At 42.8% G+C, this 25,966-nt stretch overlaps 1 protein-coding gene across 5 annotated transcripts in view; it reads right to left on the bottom strand.

The window, feature by feature from the left end:
* The window catches only part of znf423 (zinc finger protein 423), a 149,679-nt gene that overhangs the window by 14,480 nt on the left and 109,233 nt on the right, over positions 1-25,966 (bottom strand). For all 5 annotated transcript variants that reach the window (XM_052582057.1, XM_052582054.1, XM_052582056.1 and 2 more), the window contains 2 exons: positions 6,358-6,489; positions 3,847-3,962 (listed from right to left, as the gene is read on the bottom strand). In XM_052582057.1, coding sequence (XP_052438017.1) covers positions 3,847-3,962; positions 6,358-6,489 — 248 coding nt within the window. The remainder of the gene's footprint in view (positions 1-3,846; positions 3,963-6,357; positions 6,490-25,966) is intronic.

Here is a 25,966-nt window from a genome sequence, read left to right as displayed (position 1 = left end):
GGGCTGGCTCTTTTGGGAGCCAGAAAAAAGAAAATGGGAAAAGGAGAAAGAATGAGAGACATAAAAAGGCGAATGAGAGAGAGAGAGAGAGAGAGAAAGAGATGGAAACAGTTTGAGGAAGGGAGGGAGGGAGTTGGTGGGAGTGTGAACGAAAGAAAGAATTAGAGACAAGATAAAGGATGTAAGCAAAGTTTGCCATAAGGGAGAGGGGGATGATACAGTAACGTGTCTTGTGAAGACTCATGGGAAGACGAGGATTAGCACAGAGTGGGGCCGCACTGGGAGGGCATGCTGGGTAGGGCACGTAGGCCATGCCAGTCCATCCATTCAGTCTTGTTAACAGTATACACACTCGTTCAAGTCTCATTTCACCTAGGCAGGAGTGAGGTAAAACCTGGCACGGAGCTATCCATGCAGCTGACTGCTCTATTCCTCACCTCCGTCACAGCTCAGGTGGGCCCGGAGTGGATGCGGGGGATGGAGCGGATGGGAGTGATGAGGTTGGCCCGCTGAGCCATGGGCTGGTGCGAGTATCTCAGTTGGCCGGCCTCAGGGTGAGGCAGACAGTGACCGACAGGGTCCAGCGCTTCCCCTGCTGCTAAATGGACTGACCGGCCATATGCCCAGCGCCGCCGGCCTTATATCACTGTCACGCCACGGCCCGGGGGCTCACGTGGAGGGGTGGGGAGTTTGAACCATGCAGGAGATTTAGGTCACACCGCCCAAGCCCCTAAAATATTAAGTCATGGACCTGAGTAAGCCCTTAACCTCACACCCTGCTACTTATAAAGACCCAACCACCAACACACACAGGCGGGCACTGGAGGGGGCTGCAGGTATGGTGGCCCATAGCTCACAAAGATGAATGTAACTTGGGCTAGGGCAGGATGCAGCTGACCCCAGCGGCCCGTGGCAGCCACTGCGGGCTGAGTTATTCACAGTCCTACCCCTACTCAATCTGTCTGCCCCATAATCAGCACAGAGAGAGAGAGAGAAGGAGAAACCGAGAGAGAAACAATCGACTTCATATACTGGCACTGACCTAGCACCAGTACATTAAGATAATTGTTAAGTTCTTAGCGGACACATTTCATATCGGGCTATTTGTCACTTAAGAGGAGGAATGGGATTAGGACATGTTGAATGTGGGTCAGATTCAAACACACATCTAGGAGGTCTGCTACTCTGACAGCACATGGAAAACTGTCAAGCTTTGGGTCAGATTTTATGAAACATGCACAAACTGCTAAACTCCAAAAACAATCTCTGTTCCAACAGAAGTGACAGGATTTTGGCCAAGAAGTATCTCACAGCAACTGTAAATATGACTTCACCTTATTGCAAACTAAAGAGAATGCTCATAAGGGTCACAATTTTGTTGATTGAGCATATCAAAATTAAGATTCTTAAACCATTGTATTTTGTCCACTCCAATACTCAATACTCCAATCCAATAACAATCAAGAAAAACTCCAAAAATGGCCATAAAATCCTTTGAAAATCCTGAATCCAGTGCTGATACTATCGGAGTGTAGGGTTGCACCACTATAGACAAGTCCCTAAAGGAGAATCATCCAGTTAGCAGTAACTTTTTAACCAGTACATTTAGTTCTAGTCCTTTAGAAGGAATTGCGTGGGAAGAATGTGTGTGTGTGTGTGTGTGTGTGTGTGAGAGAGAGAGAGAGAGAGAGAGAGAGATTTAAATTCAGCCTGGCCCTTAGGCTTGGCTGAGATGTCTGCATTTGAGTTGGTGCTTAAATTGATACTATTTTTCACCTCACAGCTCTGTGATATCTCCAGCTAAACTTGAGTCAGCAGATGTGTCTCACTGCTCTGCCATGTCTGCATCCGCTGGGAATCATTACCACGGGTCAGGAACATCCAGAGGTGCTTAAAACCAAACCACAGCCACTAGAATGTCTGTATTTCTATACAAAAACATCTTTTGGTTGGGCAATGAAGACACAAAACTCCTGCCCAACAAAGAACAAAACTAGACTGCGGTTCAAAAGAACGTCAATAAGGAGTATTTAATGACAGATTTCTTAAAGTGTGTTTACAATGACAGTGATTAGGATTGAATACTGACCAGAAGTAAATTCTTTTTAAAAAGAGGCTACGTAATAGCCATAGCTAACACTGCTAGTGTGACAAAGTTGAACAGGAATAAATCGCTGTCAGTGAAAACACATCAAGGTATACAGTCATGTCAAAAGAAAGGGACTTTGGGTGCCACATCGTCATAAAGGAAAGTAATAGCAAAAAGAGCACAGAGTGTGGCAGCACTTTGTAAACGTGTGTGGCAGCACTTACTCGCTAAAGTCTATATGTGTGTGAGTGTGTCAGTCTCTGAGTGGAGGGGTTCAGGGCCTCCCTCAGGGAACTCAGATAAAGGCTTCGGTAAAAGAGAGAGAGAGACTATATCTATCACAGTAGAACAGACAGAAAGAAAAACAGATACAAAGACAAAAAGAAAGAGAATGGAAAAGGCAAAGAGAGAAAGAAAGAAACAGAGACTCATCCGGAAAGAAATGATGTCAAGTGGACAAAGTGTGTTATTGTTACAGTAGGCAAACGGCTTTTGATGAGCTGTCAGACATCAGATTGTGCTGTGAACTTGAGCGTGAACCTGTAGGGCATACAGTTGTCTGTACAGTATCTCTAACTGCTCAAGGCCATCTGAACTGTGATTAGTCTACATTCCTTCATACAGTATATATACAGTATATATAATGTTTAGTGTTGCAGTTGTTCTCAACTGGTTTTGTTTGATTTTACACTGGATGTGACCCAACACAGTCCCAAAAGATTTCATTTAAATGAAGAAAATGTACTTAAAGTAAACAAAAATCCTTTAAAATAAAAACGTGTTAATATTTCATATTATTAAGGGTATTAGCCCCAAAATATGCAAAATTATATGATATTAATAAATATGAATTATTCATAATTAAACTTATACAGGAAAGGAAATACTATTTATTATACTATTATAAGGTTTAAATTAATTATTTTTCTCCCCAAACCCAGAGTTTCAAGCTGAGAAGTGTGTGTGTGAGTGTACACAATGTCTATGAATGGCAATCTGCTTTTGTATATGGATTACAAATGTGAGTGAGAGTGGGCCCGGGACAGCATTCCCAGTTGTCTGCCCTGACGATGCATGCACGTGTGTGTGTGTGTGTGTGTGTGTGTGTGTGAATGTGAGTTCCAGCAGTCACAGCAGGTGGTGTGATTGATTTGCAGAGTAATGGGTCTAATCGTTACTGGCTTGAGGATGCACCTTGTTTTCTCCTTTAATTCCCTTATTAGCTGTGATCTGTGTCACATCTGTGTCTATCAGGGCTAACTGAGATTGACTACAGAATCCCACTATATCACAAAGCAGACACACATTTTGCTACTACAAGGAGATCCATTGCACACGACACATAAAATTTGATCAGAAAACATTAAAATATGAACACGGTAAAGTTCATACATGGCTTTCTGCAATACTTCATTCTGATCATTCTGGTCCAACAGATTTTCTACATACAGTGGTTGTTCTAGTTTCTTGTTTTTCTTATCACTTGTTGTGCCAAATTAGAGTACAAATTGCGTTTGTAAAGTAAAGAGCAACTCTTGTGTAAATATATAAGCAACTCTGTTTACACTGAATTGTAAGAGCAATATAAAAAAGAATATTTAAAAAAAATAATATAATAATTCACCACCATTAACACCTATTAAATATCCTCAACCATCACTGGCAGATCTTGTAAAAGTGAATTGTGGACTTATTCCAGAAAGTCACAAATGTTCACCTGCTTTTGTTGCACTGGCATGTGCTCCTGCATTACTCACCTGGAGCTCAGTTTGGAAGAAGAACTTCTGCGGACACTGGGAGCAGTCGTATATCTTGTCCTCTTGTCCGTGGACGGCAAAGATGTGCTGCTGCAGCTTATTGGCCTGAACAAACACTGGATGGGGGGGAGGGGGCAGAAGGGAAACAGCAGTCAAACGATTGGCCGAAACGCTTTACCCAAGAGTGTACAGCAAACTGGCTGTGAAAATAGCTGATTCGATTAAGAACTAATCCTGAGTGAGGAATTAAAAAAAATAAAATAAAAAATTCCATGACTACCAACTTTCACGCTTTGGGTAGGAGAGAGAGAGAGAGAGAGAGAGAGAGAATAAAAATAATGAATTTTTGGGATTTAAAACAATGTGTCGGCACTGAGGAAAGAGGAAGGGGAAGGAGGCGTTCTCAAATGAAAAGCTCTCAAACTCTCTTTATCGGAGAGCAGGGGATGACAGCCGGAGATGGAGGGAGAGACAGAGACAGACTAAAGTATCCCCACCAGACCTTGTGATATTTATCAATAAATCATTCCTCTTTCCTCGGGTTTTTAAATTCCGTTCGTGTATTTTTTTATTTTTTTTTGTTTCAGTAAACTTAAGTTTGCTGTGTGTGGAGACTATGAATTATTGAGCGTCCCTGGAGGAGAAGGCATTCGCTTACTTATTCATGAGCCACACAGGAATAGTGTTAAAGTTTAAAAGAGGACTGCGTACCTGTAAGGGAGGAAAGAGGGAAGGGAACGTGGTGTAGCCAAACAACTCAGTAAAGGTGAGAGAAAGACGGAGAACTAATCCGCAAGGAGGAAGAGGGAGACAAAGGGACGGACAAGGCAAAAGAACAAATGATTTGATCAGAGGGATGGAGGGAAGGACGAAAAGAAAAGCAAAATGTAGTGTACAGTGAATATATAAGGAGCTGGAACTGGGAGAGGAGTAATATGAAGAATGGGTGAGGGAAGAAAAAGATGAATCGAATTAAAAAAATGATCTGGAGAATGGCGTGTTGCAGCTCTGGGGACAATATGGCCTCCAACACCAGTCTTTAATGTTGACAAGCTCAAGTAATGATTTCTGATTCCCAAAGGTTAGCTGACAAACAGTCCAAAGTGACTTTCAAACTTAGTGTGACGAGACACACACACACACACGCGCACACACACACACTGGGTCTCTTTAACTAAATGCACACGTACACGAAGGGTCCTACCCTGGAGAGCGAGAGCGGATTACACTGCCTTTCTATAAACCTGCCCTTTATTCTCTGACCTCTCCTCTCCTGAAGACACACACACACAGATCTTCTCACCTCAAAGACATTCAGCATGACAACTAGCCTACAGGAAAAGCTAGTATTGTTTGTATGTGATACTTCACAGCGTACAAAATGGCCACTATGATTTGATTTGGGCTCTTGTTTGTCGATTCTACTGAGGTGCCTTCTGGTCCACTGAAAGTGGAACGTCTGACAGGGGCTCGATCTGCCCAGGGGTCATGAGTCCCACCAGGCATCACAGCGGGGAGATCAGCTCTCATTAGCTTTAGCATCAGCTCAGCAGGTCGCCTGCATGAACTGCAGCCTCCTGTCTTAGCCACGTTGAACTTTATTAACCATTGTGTGCTTCTGCATTAAGAGTGTGTCATAATATCTCTCTTCTATCTCAGCTCTAGTGAAACTGATCTTGATTTATGTAATCTAGTTACATATATGTACAGTACAGAGTATATTTTAATCTTATTTGCATTTCAGAAGCCATAAGTTGATCCGTGTTCTCAAAGTGAGTCCATGCCTGGTCTTTCTTCTCTCTCACCAGGATGAACAATGAATTTAATAGTTAATTCAGTTCAATTAGCAGGACAAGGAGGAGAAATGGAGCAGAGGAATGGAGGGGAGAGAGAAGGGTGAGTGGTGGCGATGAGGATGAGATTGAAAACAATAATGTAATAGATGAGACAAAATGAGATGAGAAAACCAAAAGAAGGAAACCGAAAAGACTAAAAATAAAGAAATGAGGACAAAAAGAAGAGAAATGAGATGAGGAAAAACGGATGGGAAAACGTGATCACAAAGGAAGGTAAGACAGAAAACGAAAAAAGAGAGAACAAGAAAAAAAAGAGGGAACAAGTGCAAAGAAAGAATGGAAGACTAAGAGAAGAGAAGACAACAGTTACGATGAGATGAAAAACTTGTTGACATGGGGACTGAGACAAGACGAGGAGTGAAAAGAGAAGCAGAAAGACAGCATGAAAAGAAAAAGAGATAGAACTAGTAGAGACAGACAAGAAGAAAAGAGATGACAAAAAAGTAAAGACACTTCTGTAATCCTACATGAGGGAATGGGCTTAATGGTGCTTAATTGTCTGCAGTTGGCCACATGCACGACCATGTGACCGTACACTGTGTGCAGTTACCCTTTCATCACTGGCAGTGTGTATCCCCCCACCTTCCCCACACTCTTTGACTGCCCCTGACCCTTCGACCTCAACCCCACCAACCCCCTGGGCCGGACCCCTCACCTGTAAAGCAGACGGGACACTTGAAGGTGCCTCCCATGCCCTCGAAGCTGTGCTCGATCAGGTGACACAGGAGCTTGGCCGGAGAGTCAAACATCTGGTTACACAGCTTGCACTCATGATTGATGCCTTCCTCTGCAACACAAGAGCACGATACAACAGGTTACACACACCAGCAGGGTCAAACAGAGAGAATGAGAGACAGAGAGGCAGGACACATGCTGCCAAAAAGACAAGGCACAACATTTTTACACATTAACTGTCTGCGAGGGTGTCTCCTAAGCAAGCGGTCGAAGTCTTTTTGAGATCTTTTGAGCGAAAGGGGTCATTTTTCTGTTTCTTCTCGTCCTTGCACATCATTTGTGGTTCCAGGCTTATAATCTTCAGCTCTGGTCAGTATGAACACCCGTCCCATCCCTCCTCCCCCTCCTCTGCCCAGTGCCGTCTCTTTCCCGGCCGGTAATTGCCTGCTGCCCCCCCAGTGCTGCAGGCTCTGTGCCCTCCCTCTGCCCGCTGCTCTATTTTAAGCCTGGCTGAGTGACATCAGTGCCGCCCCCTGCTGGTGTGGGACAGATGAAAGGTGGGCGTCGTGTCCTGGCTGGACGCCTCTGCTCTAGTCTTATCACCCACCCGCCACACAGGCCTGAGCCCGGCCCGCCTGCCTGCGCTCCATCAGACACCCGCCGCCGGACTCCCACCCTGATCCCCCCAAACCCCTAACTGAGCCCTGGGGTATGGTAGACGCCGACACAGACCCCCGTCTTCCCAAAGCGTCCAGCACCCCGCCAGCTCATGCAGACAGGCCCGAGGAGTCCCGCTGCTGAGCGACGGGGTGCACGGAGGGTTAATAAAGTCTTCAATCATATAACCCCACCATCACCCTGACCTCCACCTCCCACCCCTCCCTTCCAAAAGCCACCTCCGCCGATTCCAATCTCCGCTCCGTCTCAAAAGCCCACACAAGGGTGCTCTAATCCCCATTTTGAAAGGAGCGGGAGGAGAGGCTGAGGGGGCAGCGAGAGTGAATGTGAGGGGGGGGGGATTGGCAAAGGCACCGCTTTGGTCTGTCCTCCCCCACTGACTCCTAAAAGACATTGCGTTTGGGAGGGGATGAGGATTCCTTTCTGGGAGAATGAAAGCAGCGGCGGACAGAGGTTACAACTGAGTTTAATATGTCAAATGCCTTTTTGGAGGAAAATCTGCTCTAGTTTGGGGGGCAGAGGTTTGAACGAGACCAGATCGTCTCGAGATACAAGACAGGATCCGTTTTGCGGATGCAGACTAAACGAATGCAACACACCAGGATAGGGATCAGAGGGATGCAATACCAAGTAAAAATTGTATTCTTTTCTGGGAGAATGAAAGAGGCAGCAGACAGAGGTTATGACTAGGTTTAGTGTGTCAAATGCTTTCGGAGGAAAATCTGAACAACAGTAGTTAAGGACATGTTTTGCATGAGAGGAAATCTAGTGCACGGCTATGAATGAGCCAAATACTATGCACACAGATATAGAAAAGAGGGAAGCAAGACAATAGAAGTTTTTGCAGTGCATTCCCTTTCTTTATAAGCATTTTTTACTTGTTTTTCAGTTAAATGTCTAAAAACCATTTTGGATAAGATTTACTTAGATCTCAAAACTAGTGGAGATCTTTCTGCAAAAAACATACTAAAGCTAGTCACACTGTAAAAAACGTATTGCTTAATGAGCTTTTAATGAGTGGTTTCTGACTTGCTTTCCACTTATAATATGTAAAAACTCTTGAAACAAGACATTTACTTGAGGAGCAACACTGTGTAAGATAAATAGAGAATATATCTTGAATATGAGTGTATTTTGTTTATCCACGTTTTAAGTATTAAAACAAGTGATTTCTTTTTTTTACCAGTGTAGAAAATACGGTTATATTCAAAGTACTGAAGTAAATGCTTCTTTGTGGATGTAGAATGAACCGCACACAGAGAAAAGCAAGTACAAACCAAAAATTGTGAAGAATGTCACAAGGACAGATAAAGTAAGAGGATTCCTTTCTGGGAGAGAGGAAGCGCAAACAGACAGAGGTTATAACTGGTTTTAGTATATCAAATGCCCTACTGAGGGAGGATCTACAAATGGACAAAAAATGTAGACTACATCTGTTCCATGGATACGGACGGACCAAACGATATGCACACGGACAGAAACGAGAGGAAAGCAAGACTAAAGTGAAAAATTGGGAAAAATGAGAGAAAGAGAGTTAGAGGAAGAGAATTCTGCTAAAGAAAGCAGAAAGCAAAGGGATAATTGGGCTGTCCAACACAAAGTAATGGTAGCCAAGGGGCCTGTGAGCATGTGTGTTTCCGCATGCGTGTGTGTGTGCACTAAAAGTAAGCCTCTCTCTGAGAGAACTGCAGTTGATCAGTAAGTACGGAACATGCTCCATCATCTATTTTCCAGTCTGCGAAGAAACACTAAGCTCTCCACTTCATTGTGTGTGTGTGTGTGTGTGTGTGTGTGTTTCTATATGAGAGAGTGATGAGGCTACGTTGGGATTACAGTTGCTTGTTACTGCAAACCAGACTAGTGCTGTCAGGGAGAGCATTTGATCAGTGAGGCTGACACAAAGGTCTCAGAGAGGGGGACTGCAGTGTGCTAGGGGAGCCATCACACCACTAAAGAGGAGAAGACAGACGTGTAGAGTGCAGCAGAGGGCCTAGGAAGTGCATGACAACAACACGCTCTTTCATAACTGAAACTAACTGGGGGTTAAAAAAAGAACAAAAGGACTTTACAAGCACTGCGACACATCGTGAAAGGCAAACCGAAGAGATTTCAGAATTCCTTCCCTTCATCTCAGAAAGCATTGATGCTTGGCATGTTGTGTGTATATATGTACACAGTGCCGTCTGCATGTCACCAAGTAAAAAGCTTGATTGAAAGCAACCGATTTCTTCCCTTTATCTGAAATCTGATTATGAGAGGGGTTAAACAATTTAAATGACGTCAACCCTTTCTCACATCCCACTTTCACCCTATATACATTGCTCATTAGAGCCTGTGCTAAGTAAAGCTGGAAGGGAGGGAGGAACAGGAGGGAAAATAGAGATATAAGAGCAGCTAGAGGCAGGGATGTGCGTCTGAGAGAATCTTTAACTGGAATTGAGATGGAAAGAACAAGAAGAAAAAAGGAAAACTGGCCGCCTCTAAAGGTATGCAGCATCTTAATTGAGAAACGGCATGAAGCCGCCACACATTCACAGAATCACTGATGAGGGCTTTCCAGGACATCGATAGAGGGAGGGAGGAGGAGAGGGAGCGCGAGAGAGAAACGGCAAGAGGATCGAATCAAGAAAACAGCGATCACGCAAACGGATAGGTGGAAAGCAAATGAGTAAAGGACGTATTCATGTGGTATTCCAGGTTGTTATTCCACCGACTGAACAGGCTGACTCTCCTTGCCTCTGCGCCTCTGCAGTGGCTGCTGCTGCAAAGCTTGGCCAATGTGCTTCCAGCTAATTGACCAGGGGGAGCCAGGTGGCGCCCTGGCCTGTGCCATTCCTCTGGGACGGGCCCATCTATATGAGAGTGCCTCCCTCCTTCCATCTTGCTCTCTCTCTCTCTCTCTCTCTCCACCCATCACCCCCTGTAGCGTGCACTGGCACACAAATGAGCTGTGTAGATGGGAGCTGCACATCCCATGCGGATCGACATCTCTCGCCTGGCCCTGAGGCCTGCGGCCCCGGCCCCCGGATTGATGGCCCGAGCGGTAGAGAGGCAGGGCGGGAGAGCTGTGGGAGAGGAGGGGAAGGAGGAGAGCGAGCTGGGGCGAAAGGGGGTGGAGGTAGTGGGCTTCTCTAGGGGGCGAGCTCAAGGTGTGTTGCCATGGCAACTCAGAGAGGGAGAGCAGGGAGAAGCAGCAGCGTGCTGAGCTTGACCCGTGCCGGTGGGGGTGGCAATGTGGGCCAAAACCAAGTGCACACACATACACACACACTCCTACTGCAGGGCTAGGGGGGTCTCGAGAGCTCTTGCTTCCTACTCTTTCTTTTCTTTCTTTCTTTCTCATACACAAACAGCGAGTGCTGCATTGCCGAAACAATCCCAGGAGCCATCTCTCTACTTTCACACCATACACGCACACAGTGACTCACTCCGCAACGTCTCCTTTATACAACTTTCATTCATGCCTGAAAAGTTCAACCCAGCCCTCGTTGACTCGACAAAACATACACACGGCCCGACGGCGACGCTGAGAGCAAAGTGGGGGACACGACTAACTCATCCGTGTTCTTTCCTGGCTGTCGGTCTGATTCACACGTTTCCTATTATCTGCAGCAAATATTTTCGGAACGCTCTCTCTCCCGCTCTCTCTTTATCTGGCTGCCAAACGGGATGGAGTCTCCGGCTCCAGATATTTTTGGCAAACGTGGACGGCATATGGAGTTGACCAGCTTGGAATCTCCTATCAGATTACATAACAGTAGGACGCTGGATCCCTCTACCCTGCAGAAACCGACCTTCATGCAAACAAGCAAACAAACAAACTCTCCATCCAAAGCGCATGCCACCTCTTAGCTTGTCTACTTCCTCCATTGCCATTGTGAACGTCTTAACTCATGGTGCGTCCTCGCTTATTCGACGCCGGTGGTGCACGGATGAGTGTGGTAAATTTCTACCAACTGTGGCTATTGACTCAAAGCTTAAGCTAGCCATTGAGACCTACGGTCCTCTATGAAGTGGCAAACCTGAACTTCACATTAAATCTAGTGCCATGTATATGATTACAAAAAAACTAACTGACTTACAAGTGTGCAAATGTGTAGGTGAATGTTTGGCAAAAACATCCCAAGTTGTATCAAATTAAAATACATACATATGTTTCTATAGCAGTAACAAACTTCAGTACTCAAGGAGGAGACAAAGATTCTTCAAAACCACTGTCTTTAGCATATATCTTTATTTAGGTAAATATCTATAAATGTGTCAATATTTTAATTAACTTGAACCTGCTAATAAAGACTTAAATTGTGGCATTTTCTAGTGTTGTGTGGCATTCAGAACTGAATTGGAAGTGCCTTTTAAATTCAAATTCAATACCTGATTTTGAAAAAAGGTAGCCAACAGAATGTAGAACTACAATTTAAATAATGTAAGGAAGTATGACTCAAATGAATTTGAATTAAACAACTGTTTAGAAATGCAAATGTATTAAATAAATGCTGAATGGTTGTTTTTAAATTTTTAGATAGATTACACTCTAAAAAATAGACAGATAGACAGATGTGACTAGTGTCTGCATTCATGTAAAAATGTGTTTCAGGTTCAAGGGTTAATCTTACTGGGAGGTCTTGTCAATATCACACTCTTCATTATGACTGCTGCTTCAGGTCTCTGAGCGGCACAGAATCAAACTAGCTTTCCAAAGACTGATTATGCCTTGTTACTACCATGGCACTCTTATCCGGGGGAACTTCATTACCCACAATGCACTACAGGAGCAGCTGCACAAATCTCACACTGTGTTTAGTTTATCAACCAATGAATTGCCCCCTATAATAAACCAACTACATACTCTTCCAATCTAAGTGCTCTGTTCTAAACAAGAGCCAACCTCCTAATTTCTTCTCCACCAATCAGTACGTATCAGCAGGTCTAACCCCCTATGATGCAGGCTGGTCTGGCTGCAGTGTTGATGGCCACCCAGTGCTCCCACTGAGGCAGCGCTCTCTCATTTCCAGCACACACAGATAAAAAGACTGCACACTGTGCTGCAGATAGAGTCTGCAATCAAAACAGATCTCAAATCATGGATAAAACATGCACGCTTACCGCATACAAACCTTGCAATGCCTGAAAACTAGAACAAGATGGTTTTTACCAAGGCTTTTTCATGGCTTAAACATTGAAAGTGAATTAACCGAATTATGAAAAATTAATATGGGTGGCTCTGTTGCCAGGGCAAATGATTTGCGAGACCATGCATACATACACATGCAAACAGTAACCCACCAACAGCCTCTTGTACATACAAACCACCCTCGACCTCACAGTCACACACACTTGAGGACCTGATTGTTAGCGTGTAATATATGCACAGCTATTTGTGTTTTGAATGTTAATTGAATGCTGGAAAGTGCCGGTGGGGGAATAGTTCTAATCAGCATACCAATAAACCCTTCACATGATAAAGTCTTTATAAGAAGCACTTACTCCCATGGCCTCCATATACCTCAACAGTCACTGTACTCCTCCTCTCTCTCTCTCTTTCTCTCACCCTTCTCTTTCCATATCATTCCTATCACATTCCTGTCCTCGAACCTTCCTAGATGGCACGAATGCAAAACAGCCATGTTACAACTGAATCCAACATGTGTGACCATATGCTTCATTGATTAAATAATATTAAATCTAGACTATAAAAACAAGGAAAGAGAGGCATGTGATGCGAATGCGTGAGTCGCCATGGCAACGCAAAGGCATGAATAATACACTCAATGAAGAATTATTACCCGTATAATAAACTCCTCAGAACAGCCAGGTGACTTGACTGGGGCCTTGTTAAACGCAAAAGAGAGATGAAGCAACACGTAGAAAACACAAATCTATATTTCAAGGTCAAACTGAGCCGCAACTCCTTTGCCAACCGCAAACTTTTATTGGAAGTGGACACAAGTGTGAGCGTGCCCGCGCTCGCACAGCCCCAGATTGCTAATTGCAGTATAGAGGGTAATTATGGCTCTGGTGAGTGGTCAGCGGAGTATGTGCTGGCCAGTGCTGTTGGCCAGACCTGGTCTTTGTGGGGTCTTATTGAATTTGAGGCCTGGTGCAGTGAATTTGGAGTTGGCTGAGCTGTTAGTCGGCTGCACACACACTGTCTGTCTCTCTCTCTAATGCTGCAATCTGCCACACGACTTTCTGAAGACATGACGGGTTGCTTTCAAACACAATGGCTGCCAGAGGACGCAGCTGCCTTTACTATTACAAACACACAATGGTCACATTCAACAAAGTATACACAACTGTCCTCTAAAAGTGACAAAATGGCTCTGTAAACAGTAAGCATTTATGCTCTTTGTGTGCATATGCATGTGTTCATCTGTGTGTATTTATATAATATATGAATGCATGTGTGCATTTAATCCATGCCCCTGGGTGCGCCGGGGGCTTTTTATCATCGCGAGATCTTCTAAATGCAGCTCAAAAGCAATATCCATGACCCATTCCACCACAATTGCTCATTGTCGGTTTGGCCCTTAGGGACACAGCAGATTCCTGGGACTTAATTTCTGTCCTCCCCCTTCGTGTTCATTCCAATGATCCCAAAACCATATCAGCGGTATAGAAAAACAATCAGCAAAAAATACCTCTATCACACGGACATTCAAACTACATCCTATACTTTTGAAACAGGTTGCCTAAGCCTGCCTTCCACTTCCATGTCCCCTAAGCTTTCATCTGTCTCCCGTTTCTTTTTTCTGTATTAGGACACGTCTACATCTTTGGTTGGCTGGTTGTGAATTATCTGCTCACTAAGGAAGGGGAAAAAATTCTGAGCAAATATGAGGAAGCAGCAGGATGCTAATAATGCACCTCCAGCTGTTCAAGTTAACCTGCAAATGTGTCCATCTGTACCTCCAGAGAAAGAGGGAGACGGAGAGAGAGAGAAAGATGAAATGCAAGAGAGGATAGAGAGGGAGGGAGTTATACGAATAAAAAGAGATTGAAAGGATAAATGCACACACATGAAAAAAACAATGATGGAGGTGGAAATAAAATGGTGGATATTTTGAAAGAACTAAGAAAAGGGGAACAGTTAAATTGAAGGGGAAGACAGAGAGAGAGAGAGAGAGAGGTCCTGGCAGTAAGCCGGCTCTATGTGGATGATTGTGAGCAGTTGGAGTGACCTTGCTGTGTCTGGACCGTCCCCGCCCCCTGCCCTGCGTCCGACTGTGCCCTGCCTTTGGACCCTCACCCAGGGCCAAAATACACACACTGGGGCCTCTAGGGTACACAGGCGCCATGAACATATCATATTAAACACACACACTTAATATCTCGCTAAATAACGCTTGCACATATGCACAAATCACACATTTAATGAAGACACTACATCATTTGTAGGTCATGTGTATGAACCTCTGCCAAAAACTCCCATGGACGCCCCCTCCTCTCCCTTCCATCACAATCTTTCCTCTCGCTGTTCTCAGTTGGTGCGTCTATAGACTCTTCCTCTGTAAATACTGTCATATCAAAGATCTTCAGTGGCTGTTTTATGTGGATGTTTACAAACTGATCTGAGACACATCATCAGCACCGATGATCAGAGAGCCGAGACTGTTAGGGGAGTTCATTGAAAAGAGAAGAGCTGCGGTTCCCTATATATCTGCACGTATCTGTGGGGGAGAGAGGGGAACGCTCGAGCGCAGCGACAAAGGGGAAGAATGGAGGATGTGATGGAGAAGTGCAGAAATCCAGGTTATCAGAGCTGGTAAGAGTGTGATAAATGTAATTAAGGGATTAGATTAGTCACATCCGCTCGATCCGCTCACCTACAAGGGTGCAAAAACAAGTCTTTTTTGCAAGACTTTTTTTAATTAAAAGTGAACGCCGTTGTTTCTATGCCACTAGTGGCACCAGTGGAATTGCCAAAACAAGAGTTTCTAAACAGGTTTTGCAAAACACCCCTGCCGTGCCATCCCCTCTCCGCTGCCTAGTGAACTCATAAAATGCACGGAATTTAATGTATAACTACGGAATTGTCCGCAAATTTGGCCTCACATCACATGGAATTGAACTGGAAAATTGAAGTGTATTGGCAGGAAGAGGAATTTACTGAATTGTAGGTAGTCAGTCAATCAGTCTACATGCCAGTCCATCCATTAATCTGCCATTTAAATGTTTTTACAGTTTGTAAGCTTTTAAACGATTATTTTACGTTTTTAAGTGAAAATATTATATTCCATTCAAAATAAGACACAAAATTTTCAAAAGTAGCAATTTTTTTTAACTTTTGGTCACATGATGCAGCTTTCCTGTCTCAAACCCTTATGTTCTTCCTCTATGACACAATTTTAAAATCAATGGAGTCGCAGCATTCTCTGACGTAGCGTAAACTCTTGTCCTGCCCAAAATGCCACTTCTTGTTTAAACAGACACTGTTCTGAGAGCCATCGTTTACACTCTATGTAATGTCAGTCTACAAATGTTTTACTACATATCTCCACTCGTTAAACTGGGATAGAAGTAAGTATTTTAACATCGAAAAAATAATACATACACGACCTTGTTCATTACTGCGCTACCTCAAATCATGTGCAGGAGCTGTGTTTGCGTCTCAAATGACTGTTCTATCCCCTGTGCAGGGCGCTGCCTTTGATGTGACTTAATGGAAAGGTTTCTTTCTGCAGATTAGGGAATAGGGAACGACTGAGCAGTTTGAAAGAAGGCCCATCTTCCCTCAGGACTGCAACATGCTCTATGCTTGCATGATATCTTCTCTGCATGCCACTTCCTCTGAGCCTTCATCTCCCAGCATGCCTTGCCCAGCTCCTCTGAGTCTAAATCTCCCAGCATGCTTCTCCCCCCTACCCCACCCACAGAGACTGGCCAGGCCATAGTGCACCTATGAGTTACCATGGTTACCCAATCCCATGTCTTTTGTGATGCTAGTATCACATAGTCATATACAAACAAATCAAAAAATAATGCTGTATTAATTATTCGAAGGCCAGGATTAAATATACATGTGTTTAGAGATTTGTTTGTGCTTTCAGACAGCAGCAGGGCTTTTAAAACCGCCATCTTTGATTTGGCATTCCCAATTCGGACAACGACTCCCAGATGATGCTGACGTACTTACAGACGGAAAACAAAAGCCCTCATTTCCTGCTGCTGGAGAGAATCCTAGTCGCTCAGGCTTTAAAAAGTGTAAGAATGTGAGGCAATTGTTCGAAAAACAACTGGAGATTCTCATACAGAATATCCTAGATGTTTCCTCACAATCTAATTTGTCTTCCAAATGCAATTTGAATTACAATTATTTACAAAAAGGATATCTGTGATTTTTATGTACTGATTTAGACAGATCTAGTAGTTCTTATTAAGATGACAGTGTGTATTTCCAGCTATGGTGGATATGGGAGGTCAAATGCTCCGGACGTGTGCATAAAAAAAAACAATAGTACGAAATTAATTAAGATGAGGATCATACCTGACACTGCTACTTAAGTGGCAGTTCTGAACAGTCCAGACCCTCTGTATTGATTTAATTCTATTTTTTAAATCAAATGGAACGCCAGCAGTACTTGAAACACCAACTGTTCCCAGAAAGGTTTTGGCAAAAAGATAATGAAGGTGCACCGGGCAGAGAAACTAAACATTTAGCTTTAGTTACAGCATTCTGCAAAGGTCAAAATAAACCAGGAAAATGTGTTATGAAAAATAACATACCCCAGACATTTCTCTCCAAATGGGATTAGAGAGCAGTCCCCTGAGTTTGTCGAATATAAGTAATCAATTTGCTCTATAATTCTTACAGAGGATGTCTAATTTTCCACAGACGTGTTCAAATCAGAATTAAAAATGAAACACAAATTTACCTGAACTCCTCAGGGAAAACTAGTCTAGTCCAAACAATTATTTTTTTACTTTTATTAGATTTTTTTCCCCCTTTCTTTCTGACTCCTTATATCCCAGTCCATGCAACTCCCTCACACTTTTTTCCTGTCCCAGACAGACTGTTTGAAGGTGAACAGAAACAACCACACAAGCAACCACAAAGAAACACCAAATACTAATATTAATATCAGGGTGTCAAAGATTTGAGTTATTACAGATGACAAAGCATTAATCGGGTGAGCATGGGGCGTGTTCCCCTGAGGGGTGACACCAAACTGGATGTTCAAAGACCCCAGTCGAATAAAAATCAATATTAATGCGCACACATCCAGAACAAAGGAAGTATGTCAGTGCTTCTGTTTAGAGGATGCTTTTTCATCCTAACTTTAATTTTTTTTTCTTCTTAAACCATCGTTCATTCCCCCACTGAGTGGAGGGAGGGGGTGTTTGTCCCCCTGGGAGAACTCATCTGTCCCACCTAAAGATTCCTCAGTCAAATCAAAGCTCCCAGCAGCCCAAGGGCCCTAATTCAACATGTCACATCTACACTCACGGGAGTGAAATGAGAAGGACAGCACAGGAGGGGGTGCAAACTCCACTTTCCCCCCCATTTCTTTCACTTTTCCTTCCCAGCTTTCACACTTTGTTTACCATCTCCATTCTTTTCTATTTGTTAAGGTCCTGGACCTTGGCAGACAGATCTGGATCAATCTTTAGTCTGAGTCTGAAAACATGTTTTAACTTATCTATGAATTCTGTTAAAATCTAGGTACAGTATCTTTGTACAGCACTGTGTGGATTACTTACAAATCACAATCCATTACTGATTCCAAATTACATTACAAATATTTTAGTTAGTAATGTACTCCATATAATTATGACTACTTTTGACCTATCTTGTTTATCAAATGGATTCAAATAGGATAATCTTGTACCATATTAATATAAAAATACAAAGAGTAGAAAATGATATTCCACTTGTTGTTAACAACATGAATTTAATTTAACATTATAATACGTCAAAGTTTCCCCAAACTGGGTTTAAAAAATAAATAAATTGTTAACCTGCATGCCATGTGACCATATCCAACATCAGAGAACCATGAACATGAAAATATATAAATATATAAAAATACATATATTTTAAAATCTCAGGGGTACTTCAAATAAAAATATATTAGGTGAAAGAGGATTAGATGACAAAATAAATAAATAAATTATTGCTATTGTGTAAATTATATTTAACCATGTTATCCATAAAAAAGTAACTGTAGTTTTATTAGGAGTATTTTAAAATGTAATTTAATCTAATAAATACTTAATTTTTGGAATCTGATTACATAATCCAGATTACATGTAATCCATTACTACCCTGCTCTGTCTTTGTAATATATTTTTTACAATCACTTTAATTCATATTTGTTCATAATACATAAACTTATGTTAACAATATACATCTTGAAATGTAAAAATATCTAACAAATATTAAATATAAAATACAATTAGGTTTAAAATAAAATCATATGGTCAAAAAGTGGCAACATTTCCCTCCAGATACAATAAAGAAACTCACAACCTCAGAATGAGACCAAGAGTTAAACTGAGGATCAGCCGTCGGTCTAATTTCATTGGAGGTGCGCAACAAATTTGTTGAACACATGCAAGATACACACACATACAAACAGCGCACACACACACACATGCACAGATGCTCGCACACACACAGGCCAGATGGAGCAGGCGAGGCAGGGCCAAGTGCATGTGCACCTCATCCGTATGCCGCATTTCCTCACTCCAGCGATGGCTCCTCAATCGTTACGTCTCGGGTTTGAACTCCTGATACGAGCGGTATTGTTGTTTTGCCGTCTGCCCTCCCTCTCTTTCTCACACTCATCAAAATAACATCTGTTTACATCTATGCATACACCTGACAGGCAGCTGATGCCCCCTTCTCTACCCTCTGCTCTAACAAAAGCATAAAAAAAAACAAAGGCGAGGGAAGGCGAGTCTAGAACCGGAGCACATCTGGGTGTACAGCCACTGGCCTGATCCAGATGTGGGCTGCCGAGCTCTGCAGGCGAAAACACACCTGGACACATACAGCAGCAAAACAAAGGGAAAGGGGGAACACAGCACACCCCCCCCCCCCAACCCAGATTCGGACAATTTATTCTCACTCTCTCTCCATCTAAATTCAAAAGGGAGCAGGGAATTGTCCTGTCCATGTATGGTGGCCAGTTTCACCTACAAATCGTATGCAAAAAAATCTACTTGTTCGTGGGCTAATTCTATAACTAAAGAGGGAAAAGGAGTGCGAAAGTCTCCCTCAAACCCCCCACGGCTGCCCATGCTTAATCCCCCATGATGCACCGGGGCACTTTCGGAGCCACTGAGACCCACACTGGCGCCGAGGGCTCACACACATACGGCCATCCAGATGCTATGGGTAATTAACCTACCTCTGTGAGCGAGCGCGTGTGTAAAAGTATGAGAGACAGACTTTGTGCGTGCGATAGAATCGCTGCCATTATAAGACGACAAAAGAAAAAGGCACGACGGTCACGAATGTGCGCTAGCCTAAAGAAGCACAATCATTTGAGACAAAAACACGAGCACACACACACCGCAGCAGTTGAAGAGTGAGATCAGGGATGAATGCATGCTGTGGCACAGGGGAGGCAGTTCTGGGCTTGGCTATGCCCAGGGTCTTAATGACTTAATTGAGGTAATTATTTGGATAAGAAGTCCAATCACCTGCCTCTTTTCCTCAAGGTCCTCATCAGAAGCTAATTAAAGAGCCGCTCCCAGCGCGAGTCCGACCGGTGCTACGTCAGAGGGCTAAGAACTCGGTAAAGAAAGAGTAAACTCTCCACGCACCTACATCTCGTTCGTCTCGGCAATCTCCTGCTGACCTCTGCGCTGCTATTCAAATTTGTAGCTTTCCGGCTGGTTTCGAAATCTGAAGAAATGCTGTAGTATATGTAGATAGGGAGCCATCAAGGCATTTTATAATGCAATGTTTGCATAACATTGATTCTACTTAGATACTTTCCATTTTATTAAACATGTGCTTCTGTTTCTACTGAAAAATAAGTGTTGTAGTCATTAAACATTTGTCTATGTAACTAAAGCAAAGGTCTTCAATGGCAGGTCTGCAGCCCCCTAGATGGGCCATGGTGGTATTGCATGGGGTCTGCAATTATTGTTTGATTTCCAAATGATTGTAGATTTTTTTTTTTTTTTAAATAAGGACCAAAGACGAAGTTAAGATGATATTGAAGGAGGGATCCTTCATTAAAATGTATTACGGAGAGTTAAATGTATAAATAGATCTGTGATCATTTTAATGGATTTGCATCATAGGAAATTATGTGAATATATTAATCTGCTACTATTGAGGTGCACCAGGTTAAAAAAAAACCAAAAGGTCCCTTGATCTAAAGTATCCTTGATTTCAAATCATTTTAGGTGATGTTATGGACTTTGAAGTTAGTCTGTTAAGTTCACTCAATTTATCTTCCTTCATGTTGTTTCAGAAAAAAGGAGGATAAAACCATAAAAGTATTTCAAGTAACTTTTAGCCAAGTTTTATGAAGCCATGTGAAATTGAACTTGAAATTCAAATCAGTCAGTCTTATGAAAAAAAAAAAAATTCAGAACTGTTCATGAATCAAATATGACGGCCTCTAGAGAATGTTAAAAATATCAGCGAGTAATGGGTTTAGAGCTATCATATGGCTAAAGAAGACAGTGTATCAGTCTTACAGACCACTTTATGATACTTTTAAAGTTATTTTTCATCAAGTCTAAAGAGCGGACAGAATATTCTTCAAAAATGCACCTTTTGTTTTCAGCACAAATCAGTCAGTCATAAAGGTTTGAAACAAACGCAACAGATTTTTAATTCTTGGGTGAACTATCCTTTTAAGATCTTGCCAGCTGCCTCTGGTTTTCTATCCTATCATCCTCATACATTCACTCCTGCAAGTGGCCGTCAGCGGATTCTCAAGTCACTTTTCCTGCTCATGTTTTCGATTTCTCCTTCTTTCGCAGTTTCTTATCGTTTACCTCTCAGCCTCATGATTTCCTGTCTCATCCTCGCTCGCTCCTCACCTCTCTCTCTCTCTCTGGCGAGGTGGCGTGCAGTGAAGAGAGGCCTCTCTCTCTGACGGCAGCTCTGCTGTGCTGGTTTAATTGCGACAGCACCCTCATGAGCGGCTGGAGCTGGGGCCGCCTCGACACCTCCACAGAGTGTTCAAGGGTAACCAGCAGGGGTCTACCACCCCCTACTCTATCGCTCTCCCTTTCTTTCCTCTCTCACACACACACACACGTACACACACGAACGCAGTGGGCCCCTCAAACAGGCGCCCAGAGAGTAGCCGTCAAACACTCACTCCTCACATCTCATTAATCAGCTCCCAACATCAAACAGCAACGCTGCTGCTTCCCGGGGGCCTGCCCGTCCGCCCGCCTCACACTGTTGTCTGTCGTGGCAAATGCATTTTTGTTTCTATTGTGTATGTGCATGCGTGGAGCATACTGAGTGCGCCAAGTCTGTTTTGGCCAGTTTGTGTTGGATAATGAGCTGAGTTGAGACTGTTGAGCTGAGTTTAGCAACTGTTGCCGGTGCCTGGGTCAGGTCGTTTTTTTTACAATAGTCCGCTCGCCTGTTGCAGAGTGTTTTATAAGCATTCGGCGCATGTACTACGTGCTCTTCCCTACGGCTCTCTGAATAAAATCCCACACTGTCTCTCTTCTGATTGGCCAGGAGCAGATTCGCCTTCGCATTGGCGGTTATCGTGTGAAGAGACACGTGTCAGACCAACGTTTTGCCTTATAGGAAAAAAGCTCCACCGTCACAAGGTTGTTGTGAATTCTCACATTTTAAAATAAGACAATAAATGCGTGTTGTAAAATTGAGAAATTTAATCATGCTTATAATTTTGCTAATCATGCTTATAAACATGTTAATAAAAACTATTAATTCAATTATTGCACAATGATAAAAATTTAATTATATATACTGTATATAATATATTAGGGATGACCCCGAATAGTCGACGAATCAATGCTTTGATTTGAGGAGCCTGATTCGACTACCAATCTAACAGTCGAATGGGGCTGTGCAATATGGGGAAAATATCAGATTTTTTTGACAGATATTGCGATTGCGATTTGATTTGCGATATTAAATTTCCAAAGTCAAGCTTCAGCTCAATATTCTCAATAATGTGCAGCACAGTATGAGTATTATTACCCTGCTGGACAAAAAAAATCTTACAGTTTCCATTAAACCATTACAAAATTCCTTTTTGTTTTTGACATTATTCCTATAGGAATTACTGTTGTTCTATCCAATACAATTCCCATTACAACCCTAAAATCCTTTCAATAGTGTTTTGGGAGGGTTATATATATACATACATACATACATACATACATACATACATACATATATATGCACCATTTATTTAAATTTTAATGATTATAATGGTATAACTAATTATATAAATACAGAACTGTATTTCACATAGAACTACCGGTTTTCTCCCAATACGTTAGTACACAGCCTATTATGATAACTCCGTAAGAATCTGAAAATATAGAAGCTTAAAATTGATATTTTAAAGTGCATGAATAAATCCAACCACCCCTTTAGATTTATGTTTTCCATAATCCTTGACCGACAGAGGAGCATCTTGGCTTTGTGTGCATATATATATATATATATATATATATATATATATATATATGTATATGTATATCTATCTATCTATCTATCTATCTATATATATATATATATATATATATATATATATATATATATATATATATATATATATATATATATATATATATATATATATATATATATACTTCCTCAGCGTCTTACTTCTGAAGGCGTGCCTGTTGTCAGTCACGCACTCGCACCTTAATACGATCCATTTCCAGTGGTAGTCACCTCTAAATGACACTAAAACATTCTTCCCAGCATTGACTTCCCCTTTTATGAGTGTGGCACACAAACAGGGCGATTAGATAGCAGCTGAAGGTTCCATCAGCATTTGAGCAACGATTTGCCTCTCCCCAGCTGCAGCCCATTACAGGAGGGAATGAATTAATAAACCAGTGAGGGGAGGGAAAGAGTAAGAGAGAGAGAGAGAGAGAGGGAGAGGAGAGACTCTAGAGTGCGTCTAGCCTCAGAGCTGGCCTGGCTGGAGAGCTCATCTGAATATGGACCTCGTTAGCAGGTATGGCTCACAGGCAGAGAGACAACGCACACACAAACAAACACATGAAGAACAGCATAAATACAAAAAGTCAAAGTCTCGTAGAGAGAGGCTCAGCGTCTAGGGAAAGAAGCAAGGCAGAAGGACTTGGGGAATTTAGAAACAGCAGACGACTTTTATTATCTGCTATGTCAAGATGCAACACTGGTTTCTCACAACGACTAGAAGAATATAATATATTCAGACCCTGATATACAGAGTTACTGTAGAGGAAAGCTATTAAGTGTGCCAGTTTAGTGCACTATAAGGCCCTCAACATACACTACGCTAGTATGTCAATGCAAATGCTTCTAGCTTGTTGTTCATAATGCAACTGAAGTATATTTTGGATGGGCAAAAGTGCTGCATGGTTCCTGAGCAAGTTAATACAATTGTTGATGTGCTTATACCTTGCTATGTAAAAAGCAACACTGCCATAGATATAAGTGAAAGCAAGAGCACAAAGACGAACTGTAGTGCAGTATGTACAGAGACATGTAATTTCCCAGACATTCCATTTGCAGTACATTCGCCATGCTGGATGTTGGCTTATGACTTACAGTCTACCAACATATGTTGAAATAACTCTATAACTTTCAGAAGTACATTTTCTTGTTACCTTTAACACTTTCACTTGAACAAATCACTTTATTTCCCGAATCTACACTCTACTTAGCTTTCACGGGATACAAAATATCCACTTTCTGCACACATCAGCATCGTATGGGATGTAGAAGGTGATTCAGATATTCATGAATACTGCGGGTTCTGACTCATTTGATGTGTATTTTGCAGACTACATAGCAGGACACTATATGTATTGAGTCAAGAGTGGTGTAGCTGAGCTTCCAGCAGTGTAACGGTGGTAATGGCATCCAGACGTTCAGCACACACTCACACACACACACACACGCCTGCCAGCACAGAGGAAGTGCCAGCGCCACCCGTAACCTGATCTCCACTTACAGCTGTCCAAATACCACAGAGAGAGAGAGAGAGAGAGAGAGAGAGAGAGAGAGAGAGAGGAGAACCCTCTGGGGGTCTGGGGCAGGCTGGTGCTCCCCACAGTGATGGGTGCATTCTTTCCTCTCCTCTCTCCCTCTCGGTTTTTCTCCTTCTCTTCCTCTTCTCTTCTCTCTCCCTCTCTCTTTTTCTCCCTTGGCACCTCTTCCCCCTCCCTGCTAATACCACAGTCTGCTGTGCAGAGCTGGGCCAATCACTGGGGCATCTGGGACCTGGCTCAGGGTGGGGGGTGCAGAGACACATGATCATTGCCGCATGTGTGTGTGAACGCGCGTGTGTGTGTGTTGGAGCAGGGTTTAGATTTTTATGCCTGTTTATCCTTTTGTGTTTGTGGGGGACTAGCAGCAATCTGGGGGTCTGTTCACATTGTTTTTGAGCCTGAGAAGGAATGTTCCTCTATTTGTGCTTTTTTGAATGACTTTGACTTCACAAATATTACAGCGTAATGGAGTGTGTGAATGTACTTCGATATAATTTGTGGATAAAATCCAAAAGGGGGAATAAGGATGTACTCACACTAGGCAATCTTAACCGTGCCAAGCGTATTTGACCCCCAAAGCCTGGTTTGTTTGTGTTAACTTGCCCAGCCCTAGTATAAATATAAAAATACTACTATATTATTAATCAATAATGACAAATACATAGTCTGTGGACTGTATGTACCTATTTAAATAGCTAAATTAACAGGTTTTAATAATCAATGAAACCGAAATACCACTGGGTGTTATCTGTCTTGTGTTAAAGTGTAAGGGCCGAGGCTAAATTCTTTGTTTTAATATGCGTGTGTGTGATGTGAAGCTCTAATCTGGCTCCTGGATGCTGGTGTCAGTGTGTGCTCTCAGCTCTCTCTCCTGGGGTTGGTGACAGTAAAGTCTCTCTAATCCCCCCCCAGTCCCTGATACACAACACACCTCCCGCTGCATGCTGATGAGCCTTTCTCAACCCGCACATGCTTGCACACCACGTGCATACATATGCAATCATGTATGCAAGCTCGAACGAGCTTCTAACTGAGGAATTGAAAAGCCACTTATAATGCATGCACGTGCAATGAGTTGTTGTGTTCTTTTGAAACATTTGAAGGAAATCTATTAGCAGTTTCTGCATTAATATATTTTTTAATTAAACCCTACACCAGTTTTTTAATGCACTGTACTCCGTAGTACGGACATATGCAGATGTAAAGACTTTAACACTATGTCCAAACAGGGTGCGATGCTTTAAAGTGTTATTTTGCAGGGAGCGAAAGAGAGACGAAAAAGGAAAAGGACAGAAATGGAGTAAGAAAAGAGCGATGAGGAGTAAAAGGGAGAGAATGAAAGCAAAAAAGGGACCATGAGAGCGACCCAGGAGCATGTCAGAGGCCTATCAGTAAAAGACAATGCTCATTTGCAGCACAAGTCAGGACCCTGCAGACAACGTGGGCCGAAAATGAATGGAGAAGCAGGGGAGTGAAGGAGCCAGGAGAAATGAATCCTCTAAGTCAGCCCCTCCTCTCCTCACGTCCATCTGAAAGAAAGGAGCAGGCCAAGACGAGGAGGAGGAGGTAAAGCTGGAAAAATGGGAAGCAGCGGCTGGATGTCAGATCTGAGCCACTACACTCTGCTCCTCCTGGCTCCAAGGAGTGGGATTTACACTCCCATGGTTGTAAGAGAGACAGAGATAGATGATATTATAGCAGAAAAGCAGTGATCCAGAAGCAGAGAGAATCATTAATGGTTA

The sequence above is a fragment of the Carassius gibelio genome, chromosome B18 (genome assembly GCF_023724105.1).
Source record: "Carassius gibelio isolate Cgi1373 ecotype wild population from Czech Republic chromosome B18, carGib1.2-hapl.c, whole genome shotgun sequence".
NCBI classification, from domain to species: domain Eukaryota; kingdom Metazoa; phylum Chordata; class Actinopteri; order Cypriniformes; family Cyprinidae; genus Carassius; species Carassius gibelio.
Note: the sequence above shows the minus strand (reverse complement) of the source record. Positions and strands in the feature narration are given on the sequence as shown.